Source organism: Halyomorpha halys, unplaced genomic scaffold (genome assembly GCF_000696795.3).
Source record: "Halyomorpha halys isolate HHAL.00 unplaced genomic scaffold, Hhal_1.1 Scaffold458.1, whole genome shotgun sequence".
Lineage (NCBI taxonomy): Eukaryota > Metazoa > Arthropoda > Insecta > Hemiptera > Pentatomidae > Halyomorpha > Halyomorpha halys.
The window spans coordinates 484,511-499,086 of NW_027113640.1; the positions used below are offsets into that span (position 1 = coordinate 484,511).

Genomic DNA, 14,576 nt, shown 5'->3' on the forward strand with positions numbered 1-14,576 from the left:
TATATATATTTGTGTTTTATTTATGTTTTCAATAAATATCATTTTGTAAACAACATCTATGTAGATGTAGTAACTAAAAAATAGTTTGGGTTCTTCTACATCACTACTAGGGTAAGAACTTCGAGTTATGTTCTAAAATATATATAGCTTGTGAAATATAATTATATAATTGAGTTAGGTTCTTTTTTCATTTAAGTAATAAAACAGTAAAAATAATAATGTATTTTTTTATTTTAACGACATATATTTATCAAGCTTTAGATTTTGTTCATATAGTCTATAAATTCTATAAATTTCCATAAAGTCTATCCTCAAAACTAGCAATTGTGAAGCATTGCCGGGCCTGTTAGTATTATATAAATATGGTAAAATATACCTCATTAATTATTTCATAATATACATAACCTAAAATTCGCCAACACGAGATATGGCTGGGGGCGCATTGTCATGGTGTCGAAACCAGTCGCCTTAGATATTCGGGTGGACGTGGCAGACTCAATCTTTCAAACGGTGGAATACTCTAACGTAAAACTGACGTATGACATTCTGTCCAGCAGGAACAAATCCTTGAACTCAGGAAGCAAAACCTTGAAGTTTTGGACGTAGTCGCAGAAGTTTTGGCCAAGTTCAGCGTGGCATTACTACCACAACCATCCTATAGCCCTGATCTATCTTTCTTGCGACTTTGTTTTCCTGAATTAATAAAGATCTGATAAAGAAACGATACAACGCGATTCCAGCGGCAACTTCTATGATGTCCCGTAAACCCTTCAGAACGAAATGTTCCAGGGAGCCCATTAATAATGAAAAAAATACTGGAAGTAATGAGCTGTAACCCAAAAGTCATATTTAGAAGTCTTTTACTTTGCTATACCAAAATGATAAATATATTTTTGGTTCTGAGAACAAAGTCTTGAAACTTTGTTAAAACACCTTGTGTATTTGAATAAATATAAGTTATATATCTTAAAATATACGTTAATTATATAATTATATATTATTAAAATTAGGGTTGCAATATATTATGGTTAATAATATAATGGTTATTAGTAATATAATGGTTGTAATTATTTTGATAAATGCTTGTTTATCAATATGAGCAGCAGAGGAAGACCGATCCTCAGCTTCTCATATCAGAATCCTGCGTGAAGGAAAGAGAAGTGAAGGCCAACATCTTTCATGGACCATAGCATATCAAGATTTAGTATAAAACATACTTAATAGTTAAGTTTACAGCCACAAGAGGAGGCAATGAACGTAGCATTACCGTTAATGGAACCAAAGCTGCTGCATACATATTAGACCAAATTTTCTTTTTAAAAAATTTTTTTTTTCGGTTGGTTTAAATTATTTCAATAGATTACCCACATAATATAGGTTTCTGCTATATTAATACCAGAGGGATTGCATTTTAATAATAAGCACCTATTACATTAAGATTTATTTCCATTTGACAGATCTAAGAGTTTATAAGTGTGGAAAGAAAATGATTCGTCAGGATTCTCAACTTAAAAAGATTTATAAAACATTTAAGATGTGTTATAGATGATTAATAATAAAATGACAAATAGATGGATAAACCGAATAGTGAAATTTACAAAATGTTATCTCAGTCATCTTAATAGCAAATGAAGTTAATCTTAAAAAGCTATGCAATATTAAATATATAATAAAAAAAAATTGAGTTAAAAAAATGGAAAACGATCGTATATCTAAAATACTTCAAAATATCTACAAAACAACCAATAAACAAAAAGATATCAATAAATAATTGATTTTTGCAAAGAACGCTTAAGAAGTAATCGATGAGGAAATGAGATTGATCAAACTAATAACCTGAATAAATCAATCAACTGAACAAAAGCAAAAGGAACAACTGAGAAAGGTCACAGCAATGTTCAACAAACCTAGTAGGGGTAAGAGGGAGAATGTTTGTCTTATAAAAGAGGGCGTTAGGAACTGTAAGGTACATTCCAAGTGCTCCAGTAAGCTTGTCAACATGTACAAGGTGCTTGTTTCAGTCCAAGTAATTTTTAAAACCAAAGGAATATGTGGACATATTTAATTTAGGATTTATGATTTCAGGCAGTGTTAGTTCTGTGTCTCGTTGGAGCAGCAGTCGCCCAGTATGGACATCATGAACACCACGAAAAGAAGCATGAAGAACATGTAGTCGATTATTATGTGAGTAAATTTACTAGTTTAGTAACCTTCAAAGCTAAACGAAAATAAGAAAAAATAAATTCATAGCTAATACACTAATTATAATTTTAGGCCCACCCAAAGTATAAGTTTGATTACGGAGTACACGACGGCCACACCCATGACGTCAAGAAGCAGGAAGAAACCAGGGAAGGAGACGTCGTCAAGGGCTACTACTCCCTCTACGAACCCGACGGTACCGAGAGGATCGTCCACTACACCGCCGACAAGAAGAACGGTTTCAATGCCGTCGTAGAGAGGAAAGGTCATGCTAAGCATCCTCATGTTGAGGGTTCCAAAGAGACCTTCTTCAAGCACCACCATGAACATCATGAACACCACGAAGAACATAAGCACCACGAACACCACGGCTCTGCCTCATCTTCCTCTCATCACTCTAGTCATCACTACTAGTTAACTATTGTAAATTTATATTTGTAAATACTACCTTTTTCTACTTTTATAGAAAATACATTTTTTTTTTTAAATACCAAAATATTTTTAATACTCAACCTCATAAGTGTCATCAATTTTTTTATAGAAAAGTCTTTTGTAGCGTACATTTTTTTTTTTTTTTACATATAAACTTCAGATTTCACATTAGTGTGATGGATGTTAGTGTACCTCCCTTAAAAAACCTAACAATAAACACTCAGATGGATATTAACAAAAAAATACAATTACTATCTATTAATAGAATTTAATATTATCATAAAAATCCAAATACTCTTCAATTATTTATAGAAGGTTCACGAGAGTCCTCTATGTGTAACTCTCCACCTTCCTACATGGCAATCCTTCTGCATTTGGATTGTACCAATTCACAACTGTTACTTTGATCATTTTTCTTTAAACTCTTATTCTGCATTCGAACCTTAAATTCCTTAAACTCCTATTTAATTTAACTCATTTTTTTTCAACAAAACGGAAATAATTTTGACTAAGAAAAAATAATTGATTCACTTACATTGAGTTTTGTCCCGCTAGATTGTCAAAACATGATCGTCAGCCTATAATAAATTCAAGAGGAAAGCCTACTTAAAATGTTTGCAGAATCTAGAAGGTATACCCAAAAAGATCTAAAATATCTGTTTTTTAGATGTCTTAAATATTTATTCAACAAAAATGGTCTTAATAGTAAGTAGGCTAAGTTGAATTTGGAGGGCTAAGTAAGATAAAAGGCTACGCTAAGCTAAGTAGCTACTATAAGCTGAGAAGCTATGCTAACTGAGTAACTATTCTAACTCAAGTAAGAAATAAGTAGTGCTGCCAGGTTATGCTTAGCCACTGTGCAGTGAAACAAAATGTTCTCTCTCTCACCATGTTTTTTTTTTTTTTTCATCCACTACTTCAACATCAAATTCAAATGCTATAAACCTTTTCGTATTAGATCGACGTTTTTTTATTAGATGGACGTTTGACATTAGGAGAAACGTCATGTAAGCTTAAGACGTTTTTAAACTCCTATCCTAACGTAATCTTATTTCAAATTAAGAACTTCTATTTCTTGTGGAGAATAGAAAAAAACCGTATTTACTTACTTATATTCCACATTCCTTTATATTTATTTATTTTTTTTGCATGACTACCAAATATTTCAATGTCACCATATATCAAGGGTTACAAACCAACATATGGCGCTTAAATTTTCCTGTCTTAGAATTTCATAATTATGTGAATCACAAAATGTTGTACAACATACAGTAGAAATACATAAATTCCTTATGACAAATGACTAATCAAGACACTGTCATTTAGATTCAGAAGCAAATTAACCCAACAAGTATCATAGGAAATGTTGCCTGGAAGGCCTAGTTTTTGTACGATAAAATGACAAATCACATTTTCTTATTTAAATATTTATCAAATATTATTAATATTTGGTTTCACCTGATCTATTGATTATTAATGGACTTTGCAGCTACTAGCGATCCTTTCAGTACATGTTTTTCTTTTCGGGGCTTTCTCCTCGGCGCTCTCTGGGTATCGAGTCGAAAGTCGAAAGCTTTAAGGCAATAAAAACATGACATTTAGTTGAAATTCTTCTTTTCTAAAATTTCAAATTCTTTTAGTTTAACAAAAAATTATTGCTATGTTATATAATTGATCTGTTAGCAAGGTTGACAAAATTTTAATTATGAAACGCCTCATGCTAATGATAAGGGATTAGATAATCCAACAACGGGGGCAGCAAAAACCCTGAGATGTAAAAATCAGTAAAGGTGTTTTCATAGAAATGCTCCATAGAAAGAATTTTACTTATATATTCAAATATGTATTATAAAGTACGTCCTACTAATTGCTCAAATATAAATATTCCTAGTTTTTCTCTAAGTTATCTCTTACTGAAGAGATACAATCATCAGTAATATCTATCTACTCTTGATAATGCTTGTTCTTGCACAATATTCTCTACCAGAGGCCTCAGGAAATTTTCCAGAACTAATAGTAACATATCTTTTATAACATGTTGGATAAACAGATGGGGTTATAACTTAAAAAATAATTCTGGTCGTGTTTCTAGAACATTCGTCTAATAATATTACAACCCCACTCTTTAAGTACTCTCCTTGCTCCATATCCTTTTAAAAGAGATTCTGAAAAGCATTTATAATTCAAGTAATCCCTTCTTTTATTTTTTTAACTCTTGAGCTACATATATTGTTCTTTCCTACAGGTTTTCTAGTCAATATTTTCAATAAACCTCCCTCTGCTTCATTTTCTACTATAATAAACTTGTAATATTCTTCATGTATCATGACTATTGGTGAAATGGGAAATTCTGTTCATAATAGAACCATCGCATTACAGTATTTTTTTTTCTGAAACAGCATCTCGAAGACCAAATATAGTACCTACTGAATAAGATGAAGATTTTTTTCGTCTTCACATATTTTATCGTACAGCTTTTATTTACATGCTTATGCTTTCTCAGAACATTTTTTTAGATTTAAACAATTTTAAACCACTTTTATTTAACATATTTTACCATTTTTACTTTGTTTAGATATTTTTCATTTAGTTCATATTTTGTATATTTATTCAACATAATTAGTCGTATTACAATACGTATTAGTGGCAAAAAATGTCGAAGAGAGAGCTCGCAGGAGAACCATTCCGGGAGCTTTATTTTTTTGTATGTTTTACAATTAATAAAGACAGACATAGGATGACAATTCTCCAAAAAGAATTTTGTCAATCTGCTGCATCTTCAAGTAAGCCAATTTTATTGATCTATTCATCTTGGCATTAATTTTCATCAATAAATAGATATAGTTTAGATAGATATAAGCAGTTTATCCACCATTCAAACGATTTCTGCAAAAACAAATGACAGAAGGAAAACTTGAGAAAAATTATCTTCAGGAAATTATTAGGAAATTTTTTTGGCAGGCATACATAAAAATTACTAGTACCATTTATTCTGGAGATGAAAAACATGTTAAAATTGTTTGATGTAACTGAATTTGAGACCACCAGTGCTAGGTATTTTATTGCTTTACGTCCCCAAAATTTTTCTTTGTGGCACCATTCTTGTACTAAAAGGATTTTGCGGCAACCTTTTTGATCTAAGAAAGAGTAAAAATGTCGGAAAAATCATCCGTAGAGTGGTTAAATATCCAATAAAAGAAGTCAAAACCACGTAATGTAGGAGCTAGGATGCTCTGTATATATGTAATCTTGATTTTAAATTTGTTTTAAACGGTCTAAATTGTCAATCCATTACAAAAGACTGATCTACACGACTATTATAAGACCTAGCTTTGGGGCTCCACTAAACTATCAAATTCCTCCAGAATCCAATCCTTACAGTCCAAAATCCTTAATGCCCCTAACGTTGTCACAAATCAAGTCATCCATCAGGACCTCAATGTTCCATATGTTGCCGATTTGGCCAGAACCAGATACCGTTCCTTCCATAATAAACTTCTCAACCACCCAAATCCAATTGTTTCTAAGCTGGCTTCTCCTTTTTTACCTAATAATCCTCCTAGGCGTCTGAAAAGAAGATGGCCTCAATATATTCTCCTCTAGAAATGTTATTGGAGTTATATCAGTGGGTAGATTATCCACATGTTTGTATCATGTCACTATGTTACATACAGTAAATTTACTTGTTGTATATATGCGTATACAGTTGTAAATAACAATAAATAAGTTTTCTTTTATTTTTTTGTAAAAGAATGTTGAAAAGAGGGTCATCCTCTTGTGGCACAGCTATACGCTTGGGGCACCGCAGAGAGACACTTAGAGAACTATTCCTTTAAAGCACAAAATTCACGTATTACGCCAGTGGACTAGGAAAATCGTTCAAGTAATACAGATCGTTAACGCAACAACATCCCTGAAGATTTGTTTTTAGCAACCATAACATTTATTTCATTATAAAATTAATTAATAATGAAGGTGGGGATGTCTGATTAATAAATCCATTACAATAAAATGCAGTTTTATTCTTTTTAAAAGTTTTATATTAATAGATTAAACTTTCGGAGTTTTTAAAATTGAATTTCCATTTTTTTTAAATTTCTTTATTAAAATATTTCCCTATTTTTCATACAAATTTTATTAATATACATATTTTTATTATATAAATATTCCGTCCTATTATTACACTCATTATAAAGAGTATTAGTTTTAATTTAAAAACTAAAAATATTTAATTAGGTTTTAGAATATGTCTATTAATTTTATTTTGTTCAACTAAATGAATAGAATATTATTGTGAACTTTGCACCAAATATTTCGATTGTTCATTTTATAACACGTAATTAAAGTCTAATTTTATGAAATTTATATATAGATTAAAGTATGCTAATCAGACAAACCAAATTTCAGACTAGAAATCTCTAAATATTAAAAGTAAATCAGGTCATAAAAGAAGCATCCGAGCTGAATTAAAAAAAAAATAACATTGTAAAATAATGACTGGCAATTTATATATTTTTGAAGAGTAAAATGTTATTACCTCGACAAATCAGTATTTGTGTTACAATTTTAAGACGCAAATATCACAGCTTTAAAGCTCAATAATTTTCTATTCTGGGTTGATACTATCGGATGGGTTAAAAACCATCGATTATGCAACCATAAACAGAGAGAAGCATTAGCATATAATCATAATAAGCATAAGTTTGTCAGCGATTATACATAAAATCCATTATCAAAGCTTAAAATTACTGGAGTCTTTGACCTGAGACGAATTATTAAATGAGATAAATATGATTAATTTTAAAATAGTACTTTCTATTAAATTTAAAATCAAGTAAGGCTTGCATTTCAGATTTTTAAAAAAATGATAGTAAATTAATAGCATATAAATATAATTAATAACAAGGATATGTTATAATATATGATAATTACAACAGGAAAAAATATATAAAAATAATTACAAAGGAAACCAAGAATTTTGAAACATAATGATGCAGAAATTATTAGAATAAGGAATGAAATCGATCAGACTTAATAACATAAATATATTAATAGACGAATCTGACCAATGTTATTATAATGGTAATTATAATAAGTCTATAATAGAAATATATATCAAATAACACATATTTTTTATAACACAACGGATAAAAAACAGTAATGTGCCTAGTATCCATCTAAGTTCCTTCAAAGACTTCCAACGACAAAAATATTAATATTTTTAAAGAAATGCTATAGTTCTATTTATTAATTTTATTAAATAGGAAAAGAACCAAAAAATTAAGTAATTATCATTGAGAAATTGATTAAATTAATAACCTAATTATATCAATCAAATAAACGGAAACAAAAGGAACAACTGAGAAAGGTTCACAGCAATGATCTCCAAACCTAGTAGGGGTAAGAGGGAGAATGTTTGTCTTATAAAAGAGGGCGTTAGGAACTGTAAGGTACATTCCAAGTGTTCCAGTAAGCTTGTCAACATGTACAAGGTGCTTGTTTCAGTCCAAGTAATTTTTATAACCAAAGGAATATGTGGACATATTTAATTTAGGATTTGTGATTTCAGGCAGTGTTAGTTCTGTGTCTCGTTGGAGCAGCAGTCGCCCAGTATGGACATCATGAACACCACGAAAAGAAGCATGAAGAACATGTAGTCGATTATTATGTGAGTAAATTTACTAGTTTAGTAACCTTCAATACAAGGAAAAAAATATTTGTACCTAATATGCTTTTTATAATTTTAGGCACATCCTAAATATAAATTCGATTATGGAGTACACGACGGCCACACCCACGACGTCAAGAAGCAAGAAGAAAGCAGAGAAGGAGACGTCGTCAAGGGTTACTATTCCCTCTACGAACCCGACGGTACCGAGAGGATCGTCCACTACACCGCCGACAAGAAGAACGGTTTCAACGCTGTCGTAGAGAGGAAAGGACACGCTAAGCACCCTCATGTCGAGGGTTCCAAAGAGACCTTCTTCAAGCACCACCATGAGCATCATGAGCACCACGAAGAACATAAGCACCACGAACACCACGGCTCTGCATCATCTTCCTCTCATCATTCTAGTCATCACTACTAATTCAATAAATTTATAAATGTAAATATTGTCTTTTTTTTATTTTTATATAAAATATATTAAAAAAAAAATCAAAATATTTTTTAAACAATCCATGAAGAGAGAAATTCGTTTTTTAACGGAGAGTTTTAAATAGCTTACTATTTGAGTTTCTTATATAAATTTACCAGTTTATAAATATGAATTTATAAGTGTATAACAGTACTCCGCCAGAAACCCCTAACTCAGCTGGTTGTAAAAAAAAAAAAATCTTTTTCTTCATTCTGATTCTGCAACAAACTGTATTAGGCAAGTGATCCAATTACCTTCCTTCCAATGGGTCCTAGGAGCCAAGAAAAAACTTTTGGCTAACAGTAATTTTACTAGAGTTATATGGTTTAAAAAATAAAACAAAAAAACATACACACAAATTTATATATTTTTAAATATTGTCAAGACTTCCTTGTTAAGCTCAATAAAATGAGCTTAGAGAAGAAGTACTTTTCCCTAAATAAGATGTATATCATATTACAGACTACAGACGCCTTTAATATCGTCTTCTTTTACTGGCACAAAAGGCGCAAGAAGCTGCCCTTGGCCTGCTCAACGGCCGCCAACCATCTTTCTCTATCTTCTGTAAGGGTAACTGGGATCCTCAGTTGTCGCAGATCCCGCCTCACAGAATCACTTCATCGGCAATTCGGCCTACCACGTTGCCGCACACCATTCGGAACGTAACTGTACAGAATATGAGCCATGCTTTCCTCGCTCATCCTCATTACTTGGCCAAGGCATTTAAGCCACTGTATCCTTATGTACGAGGGGATGCTACATTCCTTGTAGAGACCAAAAAGATCAAAATTTTTCCTTCTTGGCCAATTACCATCCTCGCATACAGGCCCTAAGATTCTCCTCAGAATTACTCTTTCAAACCTGTCTAGCAGGTTAATGCTTTTATAGCTCATGGTCCAAGTTTCTCCACCGTAAGTGACTTCTTGCCTAATTAACGTTTTGTACAGGGTAAACTTGGTGGTACGGCTAACAAGTTTGCTTTTGATTATCCTTCAAATTGGGAAATAGGTTCTATTTCCTGCAGCAATTCTGCTTTTTACTTCTTTGTCTTCATCCTGGTTCTCATTGATAATAGAACCAAGCTAAGAAAAACTTCTTATCACTTCGAAATTATAGGGGTCCATTGTAAGGCGACTCGGCCTCTGGTGCAGAGGCTTCTTACCCTACAGCATTATCTTGGTTTATTCCCTATTAATATGCAGGTCCTTCCATCGCTTCGAAAGCAGTCCTAATGCTCTGCAGGGATCTACCGATGTTGACGACTTCGTCTTCATAGGCCAGATCTTGAGTCATCTTTGTGAATACTGTTCCATCCTGATTTATTCCTGCTCTATTTATGATGGCTTGTAGAGTGATATTAAACAGGATAGGAGCTATTGGACCACCCTGTCTTAGCCCTCACTCCACTTCAAAAGGCTCTGATAATCTTTTAGACACCTTTAATATATCAGAAAATTACGAATTGAATTGCTAAGAATGGTGTGTGGAATCCTTCTCTGTAAATTGTAAACATGTTGGCCTTCTTATCCTGGTCACTCGTTAGGAGTAAATCTTTCGCGACAGTTTCTCCATGCGTAACTCTCATTCCTTTCCTATAATTTTTTTCGAGAATTTTCATCAGCAATCTCCCTTACCATTTTTCAGCATGAAGGGGCAATTAATAGAAAATTAGGGAATTTTAGAGAGTACTACATCTCTTTAAATGGCAAGATTTTTTTTTTTTCATTTTTTTGGTGCTGTACTCTCCATTGTTTCTAGAAATTGGATTTTCACGCAACTGCATTTTTTGTTCAATAGTTACGAATTCCACCGGATTATTTGTACACATGGATGTTCTTGGAATAGTACTGACCTGTGGTTTCGAGTTGCGTGGGTAGACTTTCAAATAATAATAATTTTATTTTTCACAAAATTTCAAGTTTTACTCCTTTTGGGCTAAATTTTAATTTTAGCCGCATTTAATGCTTTTTTTTTTTAATCCCCCTCCCTTGCCATCTCTGGCATACGGGGTGCGGGAGCAGTGGGGTAGTGCGCTGGGGTTTGCGTATGCCACTACTCCCTAGGATCACCAATTTTTTCCTTTTTTATTGTTTTGTTAATTATTCAATTAATGTTTTTTTTTTGTTTTTTTTTACTGTGGTGCAGCCCAGCGCTACGTCTGATGGAGTTGCACCTTGTCCACTGCATCCCTCTGGGTGCCTCCTGCAGTTAACAGGCTGGTCCAGCCCTCCTGGTCTCAATCCGGGTTAGCTTCCTCATCTTCTGGTGGCTCGCCGATGTTGGGCGGTCAAGTCCTTCCCATCGTGTATTTAATGCTTGAACTGAATTTCATATATTTATACATATAGGAGAATTTAGGCCAATAATTATTCATTCTAATATTTTTTCTTTACTTAATTTATGGTTTAAAATTAACAGATTTAGATTAAAACACACTAGCAAAGCAACTTAACATAAGTGATGAATGTTCTTTGAGTAGTATTAACCAGTAGTTTCGGGTAGCTATGAAAAAGACCCTCTAAAATGTGCTTGTTAAAAAGAATATTCAGTGTTATTATTTTTTAACTTGGATAGCTAGCCACTGATTCTCCCGTTTTTTTTTGTTTTGTTTTTTAGTTAGTGGTATGTGTCGTAGGTCAATGCAATATAGAACATCTAAGCATAAGAACATGCTATTTGGAATTATATGAGAAATTAAAATGGTAATTTTTCAAGGAATAAGTTTTAAATACTCCTTTCTACTTTGTACATATTTTTCTGAAACTCAAAATTTAGGTAGTTTTTAGAAATTAAAAAAAATCGATTTCAGCTTTCAAGATGGGAGTGCATAATCATTTAATACAGTTCGCTTTCTCATTCAATTATAGGCAAAATTTTAAGATTTTAATTCGAGTAGTTTATTGTAGGAAGATAGTCATCAATAAAGGTATCAAAATAGTATAAGAAAACTATTTATATTTTTCCCTCTTTATCAATTATTATGGTTACATATATTTTCTTTCTCTCAATTTTCTTTTTCTTTCCATATTTCAATTTTTAAATTATTACTATCTAATATATTCATACTTCTTTCCATTATATAACTTTATTTTTTTTTTATTTCCTTAATTATGTTATTTTACCTACTTTTCAATTACCTGTGTATACATTTTTATTTTCACTTCTCTCATCACTTCATTTTATCAATTCCATTCTGTAAAATTATTCACTTTATGCCATTCTGTTTATATTTTCTATATTCCTTGGTTGTTATCTTGTTCTGTTCTTACATGAACTTGAACATTGATTATTTTATTTCAAATTTGACATTGACCCTCTGAAAATAACTACTATATGCTCTTAAGCTGTAATGACCATGCCGTAGAATTTAATGATCATAATTGGTAAACATACCCAATAGTAAACATTTTTGTTATAATGTATTGGTTTTTGTTTGAGATAATCAAATTAATGTCATAAAGTCATGTTGGAATATTTTCTCTATAATCAGTCTTGTCGAGATGCTGTACCAAAAAGTTGTTTTAGAATCGGAATCAGTTTCACGCAATGTGCCAGTGATTGATGGAAAAGAAAAATCCATTTGAATACACACTTGGATTATCAATTTCAATGATCCATTTTTTAGTGATAATAAGTTATAATAATAAGATAAACATTAGAAACATACACAAGAGTTCTTAGTAAAGCGCCCTAGAAGAAGAGAAAAAAATTAATAATAGAATTTTTTAATAATACCCTTTTTTTCCTTTATTCTGGGTGTATTTAATAGTTATTATTTTCTGATCAATGTGTTTTTTTCTGATTAATAGAATAAAATGAATGTCGATCCTATTAAGTGTATAACAGATTACAAAAGATGTATCAAGAGGTAATTCGGTGCTGTGAGCTGTAGATAAGCCCGTGAAAGCGGGGCAGTGAAAATTTGGAAATTAAATAGGTCAGTGATAGTCAAAACGGGATCAAAACATAGGTAGACAGCAAAAATATTCCTTTTAGTAATAATGTCACCCGATAATTTTTATGAATAACCCGACGATCTGATCAAGTAGGAGTAGGCTGAATCCTTGTGGAGGGGGACAAGGCAACTAAAATTAATTTTGATTATAAAACTATTCTATATAGTCGTTTATATTTTCGGATTATTAATTTAATTTAAAGAATTTTAGTTTAGTCAAAAAGTCATAAAGCATAAAATTAGAGATTAATCATTTTCCAAATAGATGTTCTCCTATATTAAGTTATAAAACATTTACTCCTCAACATCACAAACAATATGAATCATAATTATAAAACTACTGTGTGTTGTTATTTAGCTTACCAGATCATTAATTAACCCTTTAACTTGTACACTCTAGTTAATTCGAGCGCGCTAAATAGGCCAAACTGTGCATACTCGAGATAATTCGGCGTTGTATTTTATGCTGCTATATTTATTTCATACTCAATTTTTTTCATTCATGAATTGAAAATAACAATGTGAGAAAAACAAAATAAATAACGATTTATTCTCTGTAATAATCCTCTATTTATAGCTTTAGTCAATGTTTACATAGGGAGTAAGGGTATTATGACCATATCCAAAATTAAAATTTTAATTAATTTTCAATTTTTTTGCCATTACAATGTTCTAAATTGTTTTTTTTTTACATTCAAAAAATCGGTATTTTTTTTCTAAAAACTGCGTTAAGGGGTTAAATTTCAGGAATTTTATTTTGATCAAAAAATCATTTGATGTAAAATTGGAAACCTCTTGAATCCTGAATATGTTTTTTCTATACGGATTTTGAATTTATTTCTCAGCACTGAATATATATCTAGATTTCATCGTAAATCCCACCGGCATTGAAATAAAACTAAAGTAAATAAGTAATTATTGAATTACAGATAATAATCCTCTGATAGCAGCGTTGACCAAGATCACATTAGGATAAATGCAAAGAATTACATTTCTTCTATGAATAATATTCGGAAACTCAATATGAACTATCCTGACAGTTAAGCAACAGATGGAAATTAGAAAATATTATTCGCTTTGGCTAAAAGACTAAAATAATTAGTTATCAGGATTTACCTTCATAATATTTGTAAAAGAACCTAAAATTTTTATAATATTGATGTAGAATACTTTTGTAAGAGCAAGAAATGAAATCGATCAAACTTGATAGTATGAAGAATGACCTCAATACTAGAGCATCCATGATAATAAGGATTATCATAATAGGAAGTTTATAATCCATATAATATCTAATATTATTAAAAAGGTATTACCAATAAATACTAAAAAAAAATGAAAAGCACTTGAATCCCTAGTAGGCAATTGTATTTCTTCAAAATTCAATAAATGTAAAAAATATTCTGATTCAATTTAAAAAAAATATAAAATAAGAATTAATAATGGTTAAGAGAGATCGTTAATTGAGATAAATTAAATTAATAACCAAATTATATCAGCCCACTGAACTGAAGCAAAAGGAACAACTGAGAAAGGTTTGCAACAATGTTCACCAAACCCGGAAGGGGTAAGAGGGAGAATGTTTGTCTTATAAAAGAGGGCGTTAGGAACTGTAAGGTACATTCCAAGTGCTCCAGTAACCTAGCCAACATGTACAAGGTGCTTGTTTATTTCCAAATAATTTTTATAACCGTAGGAGTAGGTGGATAATTTTTAATTTGGGATTTGTGATTTCAGGCAGTGTTAGTTCTGTGTCTGGTTGGAGCAGCAGTCGCCCAGTATGGACATCATGAACACCACGAAAAGAAGCATGAAGAACATGTAGTCGATTATTATGTGAGTAAATTTACTAG

At 31.4% G+C, this 14,576-nt stretch overlaps 2 protein-coding genes across 2 annotated transcripts in view; one reads left to right on the forward strand and one right to left on the reverse strand.

The window, feature by feature from the left end:
* The window catches only part of Lmpt (Limpet), a gene marked incomplete at its 5' end in the record, with an annotated part of 767,445 nt that overhangs the window by 417,375 nt on the left and 335,494 nt on the right, over nt 1-14,576 (reverse strand).
* LOC136796686 (transcription initiation factor TFIID subunit 1-like) lies at nt 2,000-8,746 on the forward strand. Its single transcript, XM_067051036.1, has 6 exons — nt 2,000-2,026; nt 2,086-2,184; nt 2,275-2,615; nt 2,807-2,816; nt 8,204-8,302; nt 8,382-8,746. The coding sequence occupies exons 1-6, from the start codon at nt 2,000-2,002 to the stop codon at nt 8,721-8,723; spliced, it is 918 nt and encodes a 305-aa protein (XP_066907137.1). The 3' UTR covers nt 8,724-8,746.

What these genes read in the sequence shown, in the direction of transcription:
- LOC136796686 (XM_067051036.1), top strand. Translation starts at nt 2,000, where the DNA reads ATGTACAAGGTGCTTGTTTCAGTCCAA. An exon ending in AACATGTAGTCGATTATTAT is followed by an intron (nt 2,185 to 2,274) that starts GTGAGTAAATTT and finishes TTATAATTTTAG; the next exon opens with GCCCACCCAAAGTATAAGTT. An exon ending in AACATGTAGTCGATTATTAT is followed by an intron (nt 8,303 to 8,381) that starts GTGAGTAAATTT and finishes TTATAATTTTAG; the next exon opens with GCACATCCTAAATATAAATT.